The 20,735-nt window shown below is 40.1% G+C and overlaps 1 protein-coding gene across 1 annotated transcript in view; it reads right to left on the bottom strand.

Annotated features, from left to right (window-relative positions):
• Positions 1-20,489, bottom strand: part of SAMSN1 (SAM domain, SH3 domain and nuclear localization signals 1) — a 126,309-nt gene extending 105,820 nt beyond the window's left edge. Inside the window, exons 1-2 of the mRNA XM_038387584.2 lie at positions 20,369-20,489; positions 6,728-6,865 (exon numbers count right to left, since the gene is read on the bottom strand). Of these exons, the coding sequence (XP_038243512.1) occupies positions 6,728-6,865; positions 20,369-20,392 (162 nt within the window). The 5' untranslated portion in view covers positions 20,393-20,489. The remainder of the gene's footprint in view (positions 1-6,727; positions 6,866-20,368) is intronic.
• Between the last annotated feature and the right edge of the window lie 246 nt (positions 20,490-20,735).

The raw sequence follows: 20,735 nt of genomic DNA, 5'->3' as shown, positions 1-20,735 counted from the left end.
CTGTCTCATGCCCACCTTTGTAGCAAGCTGTGCAAATAGATGCATCTTGCAGTGTTCCCAGAGGGTCTGTTTCATACCAAAAGGGGAATCTTTTTCCACAGCTGAAGAGCCTCTCAGGAAGAATGCTCTACCACCAGTCCTCATCTTTTAAAGTGAAGGGCATCAAGATGGAGCTCTTCTTCTGGCCACAGCTGCAGCAGTATGGTAATGTACGGAGAGAGGTGGTCCCTCAAATAGCAACACTTTGACTCCAGGTCATCTCTTTTTAAGAGGGTTCATGCAGGGATAACACATAATGTGGGCTCTGCTAGGCCCCAATTCAGCATAGCACTTAAGTACATTCACAAATCCCTCCCTATTCAGCAATGCAGTTAAGCACGTGCATTGCTGAATAAAGATGGACTCCTGAACCAAGGCACTAGAGAGGTAAAAATGCTCAGAAGTTATCAAGCTTAGGGGAGCACCCCGTAGAATGGAACTGAGTGATGTAATTTAAAATGCGGGAGAAGTACAAATGGGCTCAGTTAATAATCTTAATGGCTGCATATAAATTGTAAGATGAGTAACTCACATGCTAGAAATAGCAAATAAAATTACACATAGCACATAGGCCTTAGCTGCATTTTTTCCACAGGCCTTACAGTTAAATCGTCATCACTAATCTCAGTTTCCATTTCCAGAGACTATTTTATAAATAACCATGTTGATCCTGCAGCCAACACAGTGACACAGCATTCAGCCATTATTTTTAGTTAACTACTGAACTGAATATTCCTTAAAAAACAAAACAAAACAACCCCCACAACAATCTGTTTAAGTGTCTCATTAATACTTGGTGACTATGCAGTTTTTTAACTGATTTAGCAGGGTTTTTTTTAATCTTTGCCGAATTTTAATGGGGTGAAATATAAGTGAATCAGCTCTAAAATATTCCATTTAGGGAAACTGAAATATGTGACAGGGGTGGGTGAGAGCTGAAATGGTGGATTATTCTGATTACTGTTGTGCATGGATTTTTGTGGACAATCTATGTGTGCTGTAAAAACCCCACTAAGCAATGTGCACAATGTTTTGGTGCAGTTTCTGCAGATTAAAATCTTGGATTTTCTAATGTACATGAACTGTAAATCCCATCTGTTTCTCTAGTCTTGTTCAGTCAAAAGTTTTATGTCAGGAAGGTTGATTATTTTCATTTAGTCAAATAATGAAGACAGCCTGATTTAATCCCACTGAATCAAGGGGCAGGAGGGGAGAAAGAGAAGAGGGCAGAAGAGGTTAAACTGTCACACTATCCTTTAATTCTCACTCTTGTGGTTTGTAATGTTTCAATACAGAGTTTGATGTTGTGACTCTGTCTCTATAGATGTACCATCTAACGGATAAGCTCTGTTAGGTGTCCTCATGACACTAAGGGTTTATATATCATACATGTTACAATGTTATAGGTGGGCACAAACTTATGAGGAAAAGTAATTTTAATTTTGAATTTTCTTTGCAAAGTTCACCTCCTAGAACATAAGTATCAATATGACCAAAAACAGTAGAATGGTTGTCACTAATTAGTACCATGGCTAATAGGCTCAGGTGAGTGGGAAGGGACTGAATGAACATGGAGACAGAAATATTATTAATTACAAGAATAATCATGTTTAAAGAGGGTTGTGTAACATGGTTGTGATCAAACTTTTTTTTTCTCTTTTCAGTAGAGGCAAAAAATGAAATGCCAGAGCCGTCTTAAAGAGCCATTTATTTGCAGACACTGGCAGATAAAGCCTCATCTAAAACTTGGTTCTCTTGCGTACATATTATTTTTGCTGGTCATGCACATAAATCAACAATATTATATTAAGTTTATTAGAATCTGATTAATTAGATTCTTCTCTGGTTAGGCTACAGCTATGTTTCACAGTCACATTTAAACATTTTCTAGAGTAGATATGACCTTAGTGCTAGAAGTGGTTCCATCTGGTCAAGGCTGAAGTGCATTGACAGGGTAGACAGGGGAAGCTTGCATTTTTGCCTTTGCTGTACTCTGTAATGTCAATAGATTTCTATGCCTTTTTCAGATAAAAGGTTTCTATTCTGTGTCCATCTGTTTTGGGCATACACACAGAGGATTTCAGTCTCCAGGGATCTGTTTTTACTTATGTTCAATGGTAATGTTATCTGATAGCAGTGTTTCTCAACCAATGGGGCATTGAAAATATTTTTCCAATCTAAAGCAAAGAAAATTTTGACCCCCTCTTCCCCACATACACCCGTACTCTTCAAGAACAAGTATTCTCCATCAACTTCTCAAAACACATGTAGGTTATGTTTACGCTTATTGTTATCTTTGATACATTTTTTATTCTGACTTGTATAGAAAACATAAGAAGGTCAAAAAAAAAGTTTACCTCGAATAAGGGGTTGCCAACCTGAAAATGTTGAGGAAACTCTGTCCTATACAATATAAATTAATAGTAGTAGAAGGGCATTGGGAATAAAAACAGACCTTCATAACTATATTATTTTCATAGGCAGACTCCATGGACAGGATCCTATAATATTCAAAAGGCATTATTACTCCCTCAACCACCACACTTGTTTCATTCAGAGGCCAAAAGTGGAAACTTAATTGTAACATCTGGATGCTCAGCATCTTACCTCACAGCTATGCTTCTTCTGGACATGTGCACCGAACACCCAAATAGCTAATTTAGGGTCCAATCCTGTGAGAAGTTGAGTTCCTTTAACTGCTTTCATTTCATGGGAGCTCAGTACCTCAAAAGATCAGGTCCTTCATAATCTGTATGGCATTTCTATATGAATATATACATATTACTACAGGCATGCTGTCTAATGAATCTCCTGGGAAGATAAATGAAATCACAAGAACAGTGAAAGAAACACTTTGGGTCAAATTCAGCAGAACTGCCAGAGGGATGTGTAAATTACACCTCCTTGTGCCTGCCAAGCCCCGTTCACCTCAAAGGTAATTCACCTGTGGTGGTGAGGATACTACTATTATGTTCCATTCACCAGGAATAGAAGCAGTTTTCATTGGCAGAGCTCCTGTGGAGCCCTGACAAGGAGGAATTCCAAAAATGCACTTCTTAGTGCTCTGGCCACTCCATCTGTCAAACCAGCACTGTCCTTTGTACAGAGAGTACTGATCCTTATATCCCTCCACCAGCATAAGTAAATCTGCTTTGCAGTGTCATCACCCAGTAGATTTTTGCCACAAGCTACTTATGCAAAGGTTTATGCTGGCATAAACCCTAAATGAAAGCAGCCCTCTCCCTCCTTGCACACAAGTAGCTCTGACTTCTCTTTATTCTTTGAGTGGATTTTCTAAACACAATTTATTTTGCAAAGCCAGAGATAAATAGTGTTTATGATTGGGAGAGCATTGTTACCAAAACACATTAATACTAAGTAGAAATGTTTGTCATAGCTCTGATGATATATTATACCAATAATGTATCAACCTTGAAGGATTAAAAAAGGCAACATATTATTTGGGAAAGAAAAAAAAATCCAAACAATTTATTTAGTGTGTTTACATTTCAAGGACTCCTTTTTAAAGCAGAAATGTAAAGGCTTTTCTCAATAGCCATAGGTTTTAAAAACACATGCAAGTCTACTTTTACTCTTTAAAAAAGGCACTTTATAAGAAACAAAGAGCAGCGGAAAGAATGACAGCATATTCACCAGTGCCAGGCTTCACTGTTATGGAAAGTCTGGATAAACCTAAGCCTCCCTTTGCAAAGGAAAATTCCTCTGTACAGTTAGGTTCCACCCGTCTTCAGTCCCTAGCAAGGAATGTACTCCCAAATATTAACAAGATGGTCACTGAAAAATTGCTTCCTTTCTCAATGATACCTGTGGCATTACCTAGGTGTCCCCTCCCGCACAAACACCAAAACACCCCATCTGTTTCTATGGCTTCTGCTTGCAGCCATGCTTCCCCTGCCTTTCTTTACCTTCTCTTTTAGCTAATCCCTTCATGCCTTCCTTCCTCACCTTTCCTGCCCTAAATACTAAATTCGTACAAATATAATCAAAATATCCAAACCTCTAAAATCTACCCCCAAATTATTTAAAAAATAATCATGAGCTATACTTGGCACTTGCAAACAATCCCTCTTGTTTGCTCTGTTGACACGTTATGTCCTTCTCCAACCCTTTGTTTTGTGTTTTTAACCCACGAGGCAGGGACTGTCTCTTACTTTAGCTTTGTACAGTGCCTAGTGCCATCAAACCCAAAACTTGGTTAGGCCTCTGGGCACTACTGGAATACAAACAACAACAAGCTGCATCATCTCACAGCCTCTGATGGTCGAGTGGTTGGTTGTACAGGAAGCATAATGACTTGTTGGTAGACTGGATAGTCAATTAGGGAATGGTTCCTCTTTGAGTCATTATGTGGTTAAATCTTCTTTGACTGCTGCTGGCATCCCCTAGCTGGAGTGGGATGGGGTGACTCTCCTCAGCTGGTCAGGTGGAAAAACAGGACTAAGGCTGCAAGTGGCCTGTGGTCCTTATAATGATTAAAAAGGTATTGAGTCATGGGTTTTATCAGTAAACAACCGCCTTCTGCATTTTCTGGTGTTGACCCTCTGTGAAACTGGAGCCATTCTGCCTTCACATAATTATCAGGTGCAATGCAAATGTCTGGAAGAAACCAGGATGAAGGGAGAAAAGTACCACTAATTCATTTTAATTAGAAGAGAATCTGGGCTGAGGTTGATAACAAGAAAGAAGAGAAGAAGAATGGAAGATGGATCCAGGTGGGGTGGGAGTGGAGAAGAGTGGCTACTGCAATGCTAACCATAGGTTCACAGACTAAGTCTGGCTAATCTGTCTCCACAATTCGTACATCACTGCTAACCTCAGGCCCAGTCTTGCAAATTCTCATGCTAATCCCACTGTCAAAATGATAGGTAGGATACATGCAGGATTAACTCTTTGTAGGATCATGTACTTTGTTGTGACTTCAATCTTGGCCGCACACAGTAGCACAGTGATCCGAATTTCAAGAGGCAACTGAAATATATTCATATTAATGTCATGCACAGTTTGAAAACAACATCTGTTGATTCATACTGGACACAGTCAACATATTTATTTTAATCTTACAGCCAAGCATTGTGCAAATAGTTTACTGCATGTGCGCTTATTGGAGAGATAATCCAGGTCTGGTAATAGATTTGGTGGCTTTGCTGATTTTCAGAAAGCCTCTGGTTACAGTCACCCTGATTTTAAATATATAGCAACAGTTTACATTTACCTCATGTCTTTCATCCCTAGTGTTCCCAAGAATGCTTTACTAACTAGTCAACCTGTCCAAAATGGAGCTACCTTTGGGGTGGAGAGAAACAACTACTCTATCCACAACGCAAGAGTGGGAATATTAACCTGATTCTTTCCTACGCTTAAACTATAAAAATCACTAATCTTACACAAAAAGAACCTGAATTTTTTCCCACTCTGTTCTATTTTCTGTTTTCCAATTTACAGCATTAATAAATGCAGCTACTTTAGAAGGAACATAAATAGGGACATAAATAAGTGAGCCTAATTCCAATTTTGTTATTATTATCTCTCTCCTCTCTGCATTGCCAAAGTCATAGTTTGTATTAGTTTTTTCTTGTTATTTACACCTCATGCTAATTTGCAATCCCAAAAGACTTCCTTAACATACCAACATTTCTGACTTTGCAAATCAATGTTCCATACGTAAAGCTGGTTGAGAAATTATTTCCCCCCTATAAAAATTTCAACTTTTTTTTTCCGTTTTTGCTCAAATTTTTCTTCGGGTTTATTTTTTTTTTTTTTTAGGGTTTTGGAAAACCTGGAAAATGCTGATGAAAACAGATTGTGTGTGTGTGTGTGTGTGTGTGTGTGTGAAAATCTCCATTAAGTCATTTTCCATTGACATTTTAATGGAAATGTTGTGGCCAACTCTAACCATGTGATTCTTATATTGAAATCCAAATACTGCTACAGTCTGTTCCTTAGTTCACTGCTGGTCTGTGCTTTTGGAAATACACAGTAAAAAACTCAAAGATTGTAGCAAACTTCTCACGTGATCTTTATATGAATCTGTACTCATTCCAATGTACATATTTTAATATGCTATATGTTAGAAACATAGCCTTGTTAATGGGTTAATTTTTGGTTTTTTTCCTCCTTTAGCATTCTTTTAGGGAATCCTTTTATGTTCAACTTGCTGCTCTCCATTTTAATCATATAGTGAATCCTTTCATTTTACCATATAGTTCCTTCCCCCTTTAATTATTTTAACTACTAAATGGGAATCACATACTTTGCCCATAAAATAATTTTTCCACAGACCCCTCTCAATCTCTCTTCTTATATGGTTTTAGTTTGTGGTTATACTGTATGTCCTTCTATTTAATGGATACTTAATTATAAAGGGTTCATTGACATCCATGGAAGAACTCCCATTGACTTATATGGATTTGGATCATGTCCAAAGTGCTACAGAGCCCAGGACCTGTTTTTAGGGTCCTATTCGTAAGACTGGACAGCACTCTTTTCATCAATCTCACAAGCACGAAGGTCTAAGAAAAACCTTAGTAGGATGTTGGTAGGTTCCAATGACTGTAGATATTTAAAATTTGAGGCTGAGACAACAATGCTGGCTCTGTTGGAAAGCTCAGACAAGAAAAATAATGGTTTGGAGGAAAGTGTATGGGGCACTTCATTTATTTTCACTCACCAAAGACAGAGATCTGTCTGGAGGTCCACATTTCACATAGGTGCTCAGTGGAGTGCTAGCTCTGCTGCTGATGCTAACGGTCTCGTTGGGGTCTTGGTGCTCTTGGACTGGTTCATACAAGCTGTCCATGGAGCCTTCCTGAAATACAGAGATGCACATATCATTAGCTGTACATTTATATACATGCACTCAGAAAAAGAAAGCCAGAAGCTTTTATGATGGATAAAATACAGTGAAAGCACAGAGCTTCTCCAGGGTGAACACCATCTTTCAAAACTTCCATTACTTTTTTTTTGTGTGGCATATAAACAAATTTAAAATAAATGATGTCTGGACACTGGAACTTGCTTCCCAGATCATGACACTGAGGAAACTGAATACCAGGTTCCACAGCTGGAAATGAAGCAAAGGGTTGAGCAGAAATTCCCATTTTAAAACGATCAACAACCATTATACTGAATTTTAAAAAAGCAAAGAGATTTCTCTTTCATTTATCAGAAAAGAGTGGTGAACAAAGACAGAGGGAAGGGGATTCTGATATAGGCCTTTACTGAAGAAGGCTAAGTGCTTTCTTTGAAGGGAAAAATAAAATGTATTGCCAAACCCAAGCATTCAACATAAAAACAGCCATACTGGGTCAGACCAAACCTCCATCTAGACCAGTATCCTGTCTTCTGACAGTGGCAAATGCCAAGTGCCCCAGAAGGAATGAACAGACCAGGGAATCATCAAGTGATCCATCCACTGTCACCATTCCCAGCTTCTGGCAAACAGAGGCTAGGGACAGCATCCCTGCCCACAGCCATTGATGAACCTATCCTCCATTAATTTACTTAGTTCTTTTTTTAACCCTGTTATAGTCTTGGCCTTCACAACATCCTCTGGCAAGGAGTTCCACAGGTTGACTGTACATTGTGTGAAAAAATACTTCCTTTTGTTTGTTTTAAACCTGCTGCCTATTAATTTCATTTGGTGACCCCTAGTTCTTGTGTTATGAGTAGGAGTAAATAATACTTCATTATTACTTTCTCCACACCAATCATGATTTTATAACGGTCTATCATATCTCTCCCGCCCACTACCACCACCACCAACCCCATTAGTCGTGTCTTTTCTGAGCTGAAAAATCTCAGTCTTCTTAATTTCTCCTCATACAGAAGCTGTTCCATACCCCTAATAATTTTTGTTGCCCTTTTCTGTACCTTGCAAACCCCAAGCATTCAACAATCATAGGTCAGACCCCTAGAAAATCATGAGGTTGGCTTAAAAACCAAGATTTTTTAAAAAAAATATATTTGCATCCTTACTTTTGAGCCTTTAGATTTCACATTTTCAAGCTTATTTCTGAAATTATCAGGGCTAGACACATTTTTGGTTTTGAATATAAATTGAGATTGTCACAAAATCCGATGATACCAGGATGTAGAGCTTTAAGATAAACATCCAATAGTTGAGAGTCAACAACAAAATTGTAAGAGTTGGCAAAACCAAATACTGTTCTTGCGCTTAAGAATGTGAACTCTGTTCCTTTGAGTAAGTACTGCAAGGTTTCATATACACACAGTGAAGATGAAAATTGCCAACAGATGTATCTGTGATTATTCAGTCACAATCAAATGATCAGCAAATGAACTTTCAACAGTAAGCCAAACCTAACAAGATAAAAACAACAACAACAGCATGTAGCTATCCTCACATCCCTTTACACATATAAAGTCCAGTGGTCAGATTTCCCAGTGTACTCCAAAGCAAGGCAGTTAGCTATGTCTCAATGGCATGTTATTGTTCTAGATATAATAAAATATTGTTAGAAATGGCTGTCCACTTCATTGACAATAAAATTAAAGTCTTCATATTTTCAACAATGAATATTTTTTCTTAATAGAACAATAGACCTCCAGTCCGGAAATTACACTTGACCTCCTTATGGACACCACCTTTTTTCCCCCACTTCTTTCAGAAGTTAAAAATGACTTATGACTATTGCAAGTTCAATGCTATGAGGATCATAGTATATTCATTGTTCTTGTTCACTGGCTTGTTCTTGCCAGGGATTCTTACTAAGGATCTTCTCTCTCTCATGGGCTAGCCCTCTTTTTCATCAATCTCCAGTTTCTCTGATAGCAATTACTAACACACTTTTTTTATAGTAGACCTGTTTTTACATCATTCTGATTTTGTTTCAGAGAAGATGTTGTGAAATTGCTACCTTTAATGCAATTATTCCATCTGCCATCTCTCTGTGTTCTTTTTTTGTTCCATAGACTTTTAGGCATCTAGACATTTTAATAATCAACCCTTCAATGCTTGTCATTCTAGTGGTGGGCAATCTAGTCTTTCCCTGCTCAGAAGTAAAAGTGACCTGCACTGGTGCCTGCTGAGGTTGCTTTCATTTATTGCTTCTAAATATTTTGAGCAAGTTGAGACATCCTTGGATCTCTAGTATGCAGTGTAGTTGTAGCTGTGTTGGTCCCAGGATACTAAAGAGACAAGGTGAGTAAGGTAATATCTTTTATTGGATTAACTTCTGTTGGTGAGAGAGAGTCAAGCTTTCGAGCCACTGAGGATATGTCTACACAGCAAAGAAAAACCTGTGGCTGGCCCGTGCCAGCCAACTCAGGCTTGCAGCACTTGGGCTGTGGGGATGTTTCATTGCTGTGTAGACTTCCAAGCTCAGGCTGGGGCCCAGGCTCTGGGACCCTCCTACCTTGCAGGTTCCTATAGTCTGGGCTCCAGCCCAAGCCCAGAAGTCTACATAGCAATGAAACAGCCCTGCAGCTCAAGCCCCATCACCCCAAGTCAGGGGTTCTCAAACTGGGGTTCGTGACCCTCAGGGTGTCGCAAGGTTATTACCTGGGGGATCGCGAGCTGTCAGCCTCAAACCCTAAGCCCTGCTTCACCTCCACTATTTATAATAGTGTTAAATATAAAATAAATTGTTTTTAATTTATGGCCAGGGGAGGTGGGGAGTAGCACTCATAGTTTCCTGTGTGAAAGGGGTCACCAATACAAAAGTTTGAGAACCACTGCTGTATAGACATACTCATGGAGCTCTTTTTCAGGTCTGGGAAAAGTACTCCGATAGTCACAGCAAAATGCAAGGTGGAAGAGATTGTTTAGCATAAGTATTTAGCACATATTGCAAGGGACCATTCAAGGCAGAGTGGCCTGTTAACATTTCTGCAGTCATAAGACGAAAAAAGAAGGGGGTTAGTGGGTTACAGATTGTTGTAATTAAGCCATAAATCCAGCATCTCCATTCAGGCCATGATTGTTAGTGTCTAGCAGAGTAATGGATTTTGCTTTGACACTGGGAGTACCTTTCCCTGCGTAGTTTGAAAGCTTGTCTCTGTCACCAACAAAAGTTGGTCCAATAAGAGATATTACCTCACCCACCTTGGATCTCCAGGTCAGTTGTGGCCCGTTGTGGTCTACAGCAGCAGTTATTATAGAGAACTCGTCCAGGAAGGCAAGCCGGGAATGGTGCACACAATGAAGGTGAGCTCTGGTTTTTCATAGGGCTGTATTCAATCCTCCTGTCTCCTCTGCACTGCAGCCATAGTGAAATGTTACATTTCACAGTCAAAACTATGTATAGTCATAATGGTAGTCAGACACAAGGTGCTTTCTGAAAACACGTTGCCTCACAGTGGTTACATAGGATTATCCCTGTACAATTTTCCTAGGGCTTCGTTTCTGCCACCCTTACTCATGTTGAGTAGAAATTTACTCCATGAATTGTCCCACTGATTTGAATTAATCAAGGAATAAATTGACTAAGGGAAGAAGAATTTGGCCCCTAATAATGAATTCATAGTTTTAAACACCAATACTATGAAATAAACTTGGATATTACTATACCGCAGCATTTATTCTTCTGGTACAAAAGGAAGGTTCAGGACCAGCCTTAGGGGTGGTTGACGTAAGCAACAGCCCAGGGCACTGTGGTCAGGAGGGTGCGCCATCAAGAGTGTGTCACAATAACAGCCCCCTGCCCGGCTCCAACCCCAAGTCCTGTTCACCTCACAGCCGTGGTCCACCTCCACTCCCTACTCTGCCTGCACCTCCGATCCACCTCCTGGCCTGCACTGCCCCCAGCTCCGTCCCCAGACAAACTCCACCCCTGCCTCACCCAGGGTGCCATTTTAGGTAAGACCGGCCCTGGGAAGTTTATTTGAAGCCATACTGCTAATGTTTAGAAGCTTTACAGATTGGAACTAGAAAGCATGTTGAGCCTTAGGTAAAGTCTGCCTGGGATTAGAAGAACAATTTTATTGGCTGGTAATACAGCAGTTCAAAGCCAAGTCAATTATTCTTTGCATCCACATAAGTCAGAAGTACTGTGCTTATCTACTGAACATTAATAGCCTCATGCCAATACATCCTTGAAAAGCAAAGCTAAAAGTTAAGGGAACATCTTTTAAACATTTAAATACTTGGTTATCTTTATGTTTTACATAGTATTCTATTCCAGGAACTAATGAGTTAATAAATTCTGGGAATGTAGCGCATGGCTTAAGTAGAACAACATGTGCTTGTTACATTCCTAAAAGCTAGTAGTGGGCTTAAAGGGCAAATGAGTTCACCTGAGCTTGTCCCTTGCTAACATTAGAACTGTTTTGTATGTATAACAGGGCTGGGTTTTCTAAGCAGGAGGGATGCTTCAAAGAGCTGACTGTACACTGGTTAGATTGCAGTATAGTTTTTTAAAAGGCCATACTAAAAGGAAAATGAACTCTTCTGAGGTTAAGGAAATCTGATTCTGGAATACACAGAAATCATTCACACTCCGCTCGTACTAAAATAAATGATTTTTAAAAGTGTCTATTTCGGAAAGAAGCAGTTTTTCCTCTCTAAACCACAGTAATTCTAATAGAGCCTGAAAATTTGAGGTTAGAACATCTGACATGATACAAACTACTACTGGAATAAGGACTCTGCAAGGAATACAACCCACCTAGGACTAGGATGTGACCAGCCCTGTGAGCACACAAGGTGAGGAAAAGCATGCAAGGATTCTATCTGCTCGCACCCCAAACCCTGTATACAAAACATTTCATGATGTGTGATTATAAGGATATGTGTAATTTTTCTTTCAATAATCTGTAGCGGGAAGCCAGTGAGGAAGAGAGGGGAAGATTCTAGACAGAAGCTCTGTAGTGATGCAGACAAAGGCTGAGTAGCTTTAGAGATAATACTTTTTTCCTTAGTCTAGGTGATGTTCTGCCAGGTGTCATTAGCAGTACTAAGGGCCAGGTTCAATGCTGTATAAAGATGCTTTCTAAAATAAAGTGATTGGCTTAAGCCCCCGCCTAAATCTTATCCACTCTCAGGATAAATTTTAACCCCTTTTGGGTTACTTTTGGATGTGGTTCTTCCCACTCACAAGCATCTGGGCAGCCTTGGGTACATGAAACCACCAATTGTTTTTATTTAGGAAAACAAGATAAGCATCTATTTACACAGTAAAAGGAAATTACAAGGGGCATGGCCAACCTCATGGCTTCCTTTATATGCCTTGTTCGGAGCCCAGAGGTCTTATTGAGAACATAATCCTCACTCACACACAAATCTGTATTGTCTCAGTTGGAGGTCAAGTGGGCATTAGGAGGTAACTCTCCTCACTGTCTACTCCAGTCCAAGTCCACAACACCAGGTTCCACTTTGATCTAGGGCTTCCAAATCTGGTTCCAAAAAGTCATCTCCACCAGGCTCTCTTATGCCTCTCTCTAGGTTCAGCAAAATAAGCTCCATCAGTTCTACAACAGATTTATCAGGATACACAGCGTTAACTTCACTAGCTCAGCTGCTAATAGGTCCAGTCCCACAGAATCAATTCCAAACAGGGTCTAGAATTTCTAGAATCCAAGAGCCTTACTAGAATCCAAGTAAGAACCTACTCCTTTTGCTGAATTTGAGCTCACAACCCAATTAGAGTCCACTACTGGTCAGTTCAGGGTGACCTACTTTCTCCAGGCTATAACCTGTCAAATTTCTCCCCTCGTTCATAAATACATTTATATGCACCATTTAATATCACTTCCAAAAAATAGAACACAAACAAAAACTCCAAACAACATAAAACTCTGTGCAGAGTTGCACTGGGGAGAAATTCTTATATGTCCATTAAACGTGTCATAGCCAGCATTTCTCATTTCTCCTATGGGGGGGAGGCAGAGAGATTTATTGAGCCTTCTAGCTCTGGGGTTTACATCAAGAAAGATCCTTGTTCAGTATCAGGAGCGGCATTTTCTGTGATTCTTTACTATTCACATGACACCCATCACCATAGTATGGGCAGACGCAACAACAACAACAAAAGTGTCCAGCAGGGCTGTCCATTCATTGTCCGGCTCTTGGTTTAATCATAGGTTCCTGTACAAGTGGCTGGCCAAAATTCAACTAATGAGAACAAGGAGTGAATGAGAAGGACAATGCACTGAAGGACAACAAACTATTCCAGTCTGCTGGAGAAGTCCTTTGACTCTTTCAAGGGGTTCTACCATGCACAAAGAAGTATTTTTAAATTGAACTCATTTCTAAAGACATCACAATATTAACATAGGCATTTACATGTTTAGGGCATTTCTGTTACCCATAAACTCTCTTACTTTACTGTACTGAAGCTTTACCTAATTTAATTAGCAGCATATTAATCACTTCACTTTATAATGGTAATATTCATTTTCACTTTGTCTATCATATAGGAACCTTGGTCTGTTTACAAAACATTTCAGCTTATAAAATGATGAACAAATGCAATAATTTGGATATGATGTTATCAGTCTTCTGCCTCTCCAAATCAAAGTGTGATATAATATGCAAAACTAGTTCTATGTTTCTGAAAAATCACTAAGATGATTAAACTGCCCCACTGTATTTAACTTTACATTTTACCAGCAAAACTTACCGCTAACTGGCTACCATACGGAACATAGAGACAGACATACAAGGGATCTTATTTGGCTTCATTCTCAGTGCAGTGCCCAGCTTGAATAGCTCAACTGGCCATGCCTGTGGATGGGAGGGCAGGCTGCAGAACTAGTCTGCAGCTGCCATGACAGCTCTAATGTGTGCCCTCCACACCAGGGCTAGGGAGAGGAAGATTAGCTGATCCTCTTGACACTTCCCTGCCCATTAACTCCTGCTGCTGTCTGTGACATAAAAGATGTATTTCAGAGGAGAAGCTGTGTTAGCCTGTATCCACAAAAAGAAAAAGGAGGACTTGTGGCACCTTAGAGACTAACAAATTTATTTGAGCATAAGCTTTCGTGAGCTACAGCTCACTTTATCGGATGCATGCAGTGGAAAATACAGTTTTATATACACAGAGAACATGAAACTATGGGTGTTGCTATACACACTGTAACAAGAGTGATCAGGTAAGCTGAGCTATTACCAGCAGGAGAGAAAAAAAAAACTTTTGTAGTCATAATCAAGGCCATTTACAGCAGTTGACAGGAACATGTGAGGAACAGTATGGGGGGGAAATAAACATGGGGAAATAGTTTTACTTTGTGCAATGACACATCCACTCCCAGTCTTTATTCAAGCCCAATGTAATGGTGTCCAGTTTGCAAATTAATTCCAATTCAGCAGTCTCTCATTGGGGTCTGTTTTTGAAGGGGTTTTTTTTTTTTGAAGAATTGCGACTTTTAGGTCCGTAATCGAGTGACCAAAGAGATTGAAGTGTTCTCCGACTGGTTTTTGAATGTTATAATTCTTGATGTCTGATTTGTATCTATTTATTCTTTTATGTAGAGACTGTCCGGTTTGGCCAATGTACATGGCAGAGGGGCATTGCTGGCACATATCACATTGGTAGATGTGCAGGTGAACGATCTAGGGTTAGTATGCTGTGGGTTAGTATGCTGTTCAGAGGTGGCCCCTTATGGCATGTAGTAGTTTAGATCCTTCTAATTAGGCCCTATGATGGTGTCCCCTGAATAGATATGTGGACACAGTTGGCAATGGGATTTGTTGCAAGGATTGGTTCCTGGGTTAGTGTTTTTGTTGTGTAGTGTGTGGTTGCTGGTGAGTATTTGCTTCAGGTTGGGGGGCTGTCTATAAGCAAGGACTGGCCTGTCTCCCAAGATCTGTGAGAGTGATGGGTCGTCCTTCAGGATAGGTTGTAGATCCTTGATGCGCTGGAGAGGTTTTAGTTGGGGGCTGAAGGTGACGGCTAGTGGCGTTCTGTTACTTTCTTTGTTGGGCCTGTCCTGTAGTAGGAAACTTCTGGGTACTCTTCTGGCTCTGTCAATCTGTTTCTTCTCTTCAGCAGATGGATATTGTAGTTGTAAGAACGCTTGACAGAGATCTTGTAGGTGTTTGTCTCTGTCTGAGGGGTTGGAGCAAATGTGTTTATATTGTAGAGCTTGGCTGTAGACAATAGATTGTGTGGTGTGCCCTGGATGGAAGCTGGAGGAATGTAGGCAAGTACAGCGGTCAGTAGGTTTCCAGTATAGGGTCGTGTTTGTATGATCATCGCTTATTAGCACTGTAGTGTCCAGGAGCTGGATCTCTTGTGTGGACTGGTCCAGGCTGAGGTTGATGGTGGGATGGAAATTGTTGAAATCCTGGTGGAATTCCTCAAAGGCTTCTTTTCCATGGGTCCAGATTATGAAGATGTCATCAATGTAGCATAAGTAGAGTCGGGGCATAGGGGATGAGAGCTGAGGAAGCGCAGTTCTAGTCAGCCATAAAAATGTTGACATAGTGTGGGGCCATGCGGGTACCCATAGCAGTGCCGCTAATTTGAAGGTATACATTGTCCCCAAATGTGAAATAGTTATGGGTGAGGACAAAGTCACAAAGTTCAGCCACCAGGTTTGCCATTCTCGGGGATACTGTTCCTGACGGTTTGTAGTCCGTCTTTGTGTGGAATGTTGGTGTAGAGGGCTTCATAGGATGGTGTTTTCAGGAAGATCACCAATGGACTGTAGTTTCCTCAGGAAGTCAGTGGTGTCTCGAAGATAGCTGGGAGTGCTGGTAGCGTAGGGCCTGAGGAGGGAGTCTACATAGCCAGACAATCCTGCTGTCAGGGTGCCAATGCCTGAGATGATGGGACTTCCAGGATTTCTAGGTTTATGGATCTTGGGTTGCAGATAGAATACCTGCTCGGGATTCTAGGGGTGTGTCTTTGCGGATTCGTTCTTGTGCTTTTTCAGGGAGTTTCTTGAGCAGATGGTATAGTTTCTTTTGGTAACTCTCAGTGGGATCAGAGGGTAATGTCTTGTAGAAAGTGGTGTTGGAGAGCTGCCTAGCAGCCTCTTGTTCATTTTCCGACCTATTCATGATGACGACAGCACTTCCTTTGTCAGCCTTTTTGATTATGATGTCAGAGTTTTTCCTGAGGCTATGGATGGCATTGTGTTCTGCATGGCTGAGGTTATGGGGCAAGTGATGCTGCTTTTCCACAATTTAAGCCCATGCACATCGGCAGAAGCACTCTATGTAGAAGTCCAGTCTGTTGTTTCGACTTTCAGGAGGAGTCCACCCAGAATCCTTCTTTTTGTAGCATTGGTAGCTAGGTTTCTGTGGGTTAGTATGCTGTTCAGAGGTGTGTTGGAAATATTCCTTGTGTCAGAGACATCGAAAATAGGATTCTAGGTCACCACAGAACTGTATCAGCAGAAGGAGAGGCCCGTAGATAGGACAGATTCTTCTGCTGGGCTAAGAGTATAGCTGGATAGATTAACAATGTTGCTGGGTGGGTTAAGGGAACCACTGTTGTGGCATGTTGTGGCATGTAGTAGTTTAGATCTTGGGAAACAGGCCAGTCCTTGCTTATAGACAGCCCCCCAATCTGAAACAAATACTCACCAGCAACCACACACCACACAACAAAAACACTAACCCAGGAACATATCTTTGCAATAAAGCCCGTTGCCAACTCTGTCCATATATCTATTCAGGGGACACCATCATAGGGCCTAATTAGAAGGATCTAAACTACTGCATGCCACAAGGAGCCACCTCTGAACAGCATACTAACTCACACATACTAACCCTCGATCGTTCACCTGCACATCTACCAATGTAGTATATGCCAGCATGTGCCAGCAATGCCCCCCTGCCATGTACATTGGACAAACCGGACAGTCTCTACATAAAAGAATAAATGGACACAAATCAGACGTCAAGAATTATAACATTCAAAAACCAGTCGGAGAACACTTCAATCTTTCTGGTCACTCACTTACAGATCTAAAAGTCACAATTCTTCAACAAAAAAACCTTCAAAAACAGACTCCAACGAGAGACTGCTGAATTGGAATTAATTTGCAAACTGGACACCATTACATTGGGCTTGAATAAAGACTGGGAGTGGATGTGTCATTGCACAAAGTAAAACTATTTCCCCATGTTTATTTCCTTTCCCCCCCCCCACTGTTCCTCACACATTCCTGTCAACTGCTGTAAATGGCCCACCTTGATTATGACTACAAAAGTTTTTTTTTCCTCTCCTGCTGGTAATAGCTCACCTTACCTGATCACTTTCATTACAGTGTGTATGGTAACACCCATTGTTTCATGTTCTTTGTGTATATAAAATCTCCCCACTGTATTTTCCACTGCATGCATCCGATGAAGTGAGCTGTAGCTCATGAAAGCTTATGCTCAAATAAATTTGTTAGTCTCTAAGGTGCCACAAGTGCTCCTTTTCTTTTTATACAGGATGTATTCATCTTTGAAATGTCTGAAATTCTGCCCTGTCCTCTTGCTGGGTGTTCCACTGCTAGAGGTCACTCTGCAGAGACAGGAGGGGAAAGGAGATTGAGTTTATGCTTTTACTAGTAGTCTCTGTGGACATGATGGTTTTCTGCATTCTAACAAGCCAGTTTCCCATTAAGCTATACTATGGGAGATGTGCTCGACTCATTCTGCAACTTTTCTTTGGAACATGAATACTTTAGACTCTTAAACTGCATCTCATGCACATCCATAAATGTAAGGACATTTTAGAAGCATGGAATTTGGGTGGTGTCTAAAGCTTTGTTCAAAGATGCTTCCTTTGAACTAAAGTCTTCTGCTTTGGAAGTCTGATAGGCCTTCCAGCTCCTGGAAGCAATGGTATAAAATTAAGAAAGATTAAATTTTTGCGAACAGTGGGATCTATTAGTAGCCTTGCACATGAATTAGTGCAAGCCCCATTGCTTCTGTCATTTAAAACCGGACTGTACAAATCTCCTGAGAATATATTGCAGGAAACAATTCTGCCCTGACTGAAGGATGGATAAGACCTCCCAAAGTCTAACTATTCCTCAACTTTGCCGGATTCTGTGATTTATTAGGTGAGCTACCAAAATTAATTTTTGTGACATCAGAGCTTTCTCCCATTGATATGGAAGTAGTGCCTCCTGTTACCCTCTGAAACCATGAGTTCATGGGGAGAGGGAAGGCAGCTATTGATTGGAATTATTCCCACCCCTTCCTCCAGTGCCCAGATTGCCAGAAGCTTTACCACTTAGATGTGGGGTTTTTTTAAACAAAGCTTTGGAAGTCACCAATCTGCACAACATCAGAATCTGTCAATCCTCTATCTTTTTTTTAAAAAAAGCATTTTTTTGCTATTCTAGCACAAAAAAAAACCCAATAAACCAACAGATCTGAAAAGAGGGAGCACCTTTGTGAAATGCTGTACAAATCCCACAGTATGACATACGTCTAGTGGTGATGCAGCAAGATGCTTCTTCAGTTTTTGAAAGGAACATTAAAAAAACCCATCCAATCTATTCTTTAATCGTATTTTCCCCTTGACTCACGAGAGAAAACTTGTCTCTTCCTGACAACTTAACCCCATTTGCCACTGCCCTTTTCTTTCTACAATTGCCACACTGCCATATTCCATTTCAAAACTCAGTTGAATGCTGGGGTATAAGTGGCAAAGTAGATATATTTGTACCAATAACCCACTTTCAAGACAGACCATCCCATTTTAGCAAGGAATTGCACTTCATCAGACAAGTAGGGATGAGTGCACATGGACCTGGTTTTTATGAAGTGGCATATCTGGATTAATGACCAATAAATTGTCTGAATGCAGTTTTTGATATGATAAAAGATGTTTTGCCAACTATTCAAAGGATTATCTCAGTATTCAGAATAGCTCATATAGAGACCCTGCAAAGAATGTAGATTAACTTCTTAGAATCAAACTTTAAATGAGATGAACTATTTCATAAAGAAGCTATAGCAACAGTGACTTTCACACTATAGGCTATATTGCATTTTCGGTTTGAGTCACAATGAGAGCAGCACTAGTTGGGGAAGTCATTTTAATTGGGGGGAAAACGGTCTCCCACTCTTTACCCACACAGTCCCATCTTTTTGGCTGTGCACCTGTTTTACATCTGACAACAACACGCGGTAGTCTAGTTTCTTAACAACTGGACTTCAAACGCAAGCTACTGCTCTAATGGAATGATTAAAGACTGGTGTAACTGTGCCAGTTACAGTCCTAGATAATGCCACAAATTCAAGCTTCTTTGATGGCCAAACTGCCATTTTGCACATACATTTAGGTGTTAACTTTGACCAACAGAAAAGTTATTCATATTAAACTGAGACCAAAAGCATCACTGGATTCTGACAGAGTTATTACTGTTCATTGAGGGGGCTCTGGGAAGAAAAACCCTGAAAATCTGCTGCATTTTATTTTCAAGATCCCAAAGCAGAAATAAATCCTTAAATTGAAAAATGCTGGGCATTCTGCAGTGAAGTAGCTTTAACAAAAAGGAACCACAATTTACACAAATGGAACCACTAATACTAGTACTATAAGCACCACATGCAGTTTAAAATATTTTTTCTTTCTTTCTGTGCATACACTAAAATATCTGGAAAGGAGAAGACAAACTGGCAGACAGGTGTAGTGTACTATAGAAATATAGCAAATATACAGATTTGTCACTATTGTTATACAGTCTTCGCGCTGGAAGATAAACCATTGAAAAGAGAAAGAGTCTCCATAGATTTTGCAAATCTGATTCTACCTGCTAACTCTGATCAGTTCTCCTCAGACATTGGGGTGGGGCGGTAAGGAGGGGAAGGATTTAAATCAACTTCTATATCCTTGAGTGAACGCAGCTATATGACTAATTTAGTGCCTCAGATTGTGCACTGACAATGCTCTGCTAATGGGAAATATGCTAGAAAAAGTTTTGTGGTACTTCATAAGCAAGAAAATATGGGTCTCAGTATTCTTGAAGCATCTCAGAAACAACAGAATAAGTTACAGCACTAATTTATTTCATAATTAAGAAACAAATAGGAAACATCCAAAGTTTTTTGGAGTCAAATTTGCAACATGTAATAGTTCAGTTTCTAAACTGCAAAGTTTCACATATATCATAGGCAGCACACAGTGTGTCCTCAAAAGCTCCCAAATGTCTACTTTTATTTACTTTACATTTTATTTTAATTGAATCATATTTCCCTATCTTCAGCTTTTTATACACACACACACACACACACCCCTCTTTTTTCCCCCCCAAGTGGGCTTTTTGTATGATACATGCAACGTACAGTGTTCTACGCAATAACTTTAATCTCTGTCCTCGTTCTGATCATGTGTCAGTTCAGTTTACAAAACCAGTAATATGGTAACAAACAATAGATATAACATGCAAGTAGACTTACCAATGAAAAACAGAAAAGATTCATTTTGATATGATGCTCAACTCCAGCACTCCAAAATTCTGTTTCAAGGAATTCCAGACCTACAATGCAGCTCCTTCTTATCCTCCCAGCTGTTTGTACATTTCACCCTGCAGATTACAGCAAGATAAAATCCCCTGCAATAATCCACTGGATTCAGATCCCATTATCAAATGAGACAGGCTTGCCTGCACACACTGTTTCCAAAATTAATGAATAATGTTTACCAACAAAAAGCATGGCATGAATGATTATGATGGACTAGGAAAATACAGTCTTTTACAGGTTGTTGTTACCATCTAGTTTATCATCATAATGGAAATAAAGCTTCTTCTGTCTAAAAGCAGTA

Source organism: Dermochelys coriacea, chromosome 1 (assembly GCF_009764565.3).
Source record: "Dermochelys coriacea isolate rDerCor1 chromosome 1, rDerCor1.pri.v4, whole genome shotgun sequence".
Taxonomy (NCBI): Eukaryota; Metazoa; Chordata; order Testudines; family Dermochelyidae; genus Dermochelys; species Dermochelys coriacea.
This window is presented reverse-complemented; position numbering and strand designations above follow the sequence as displayed.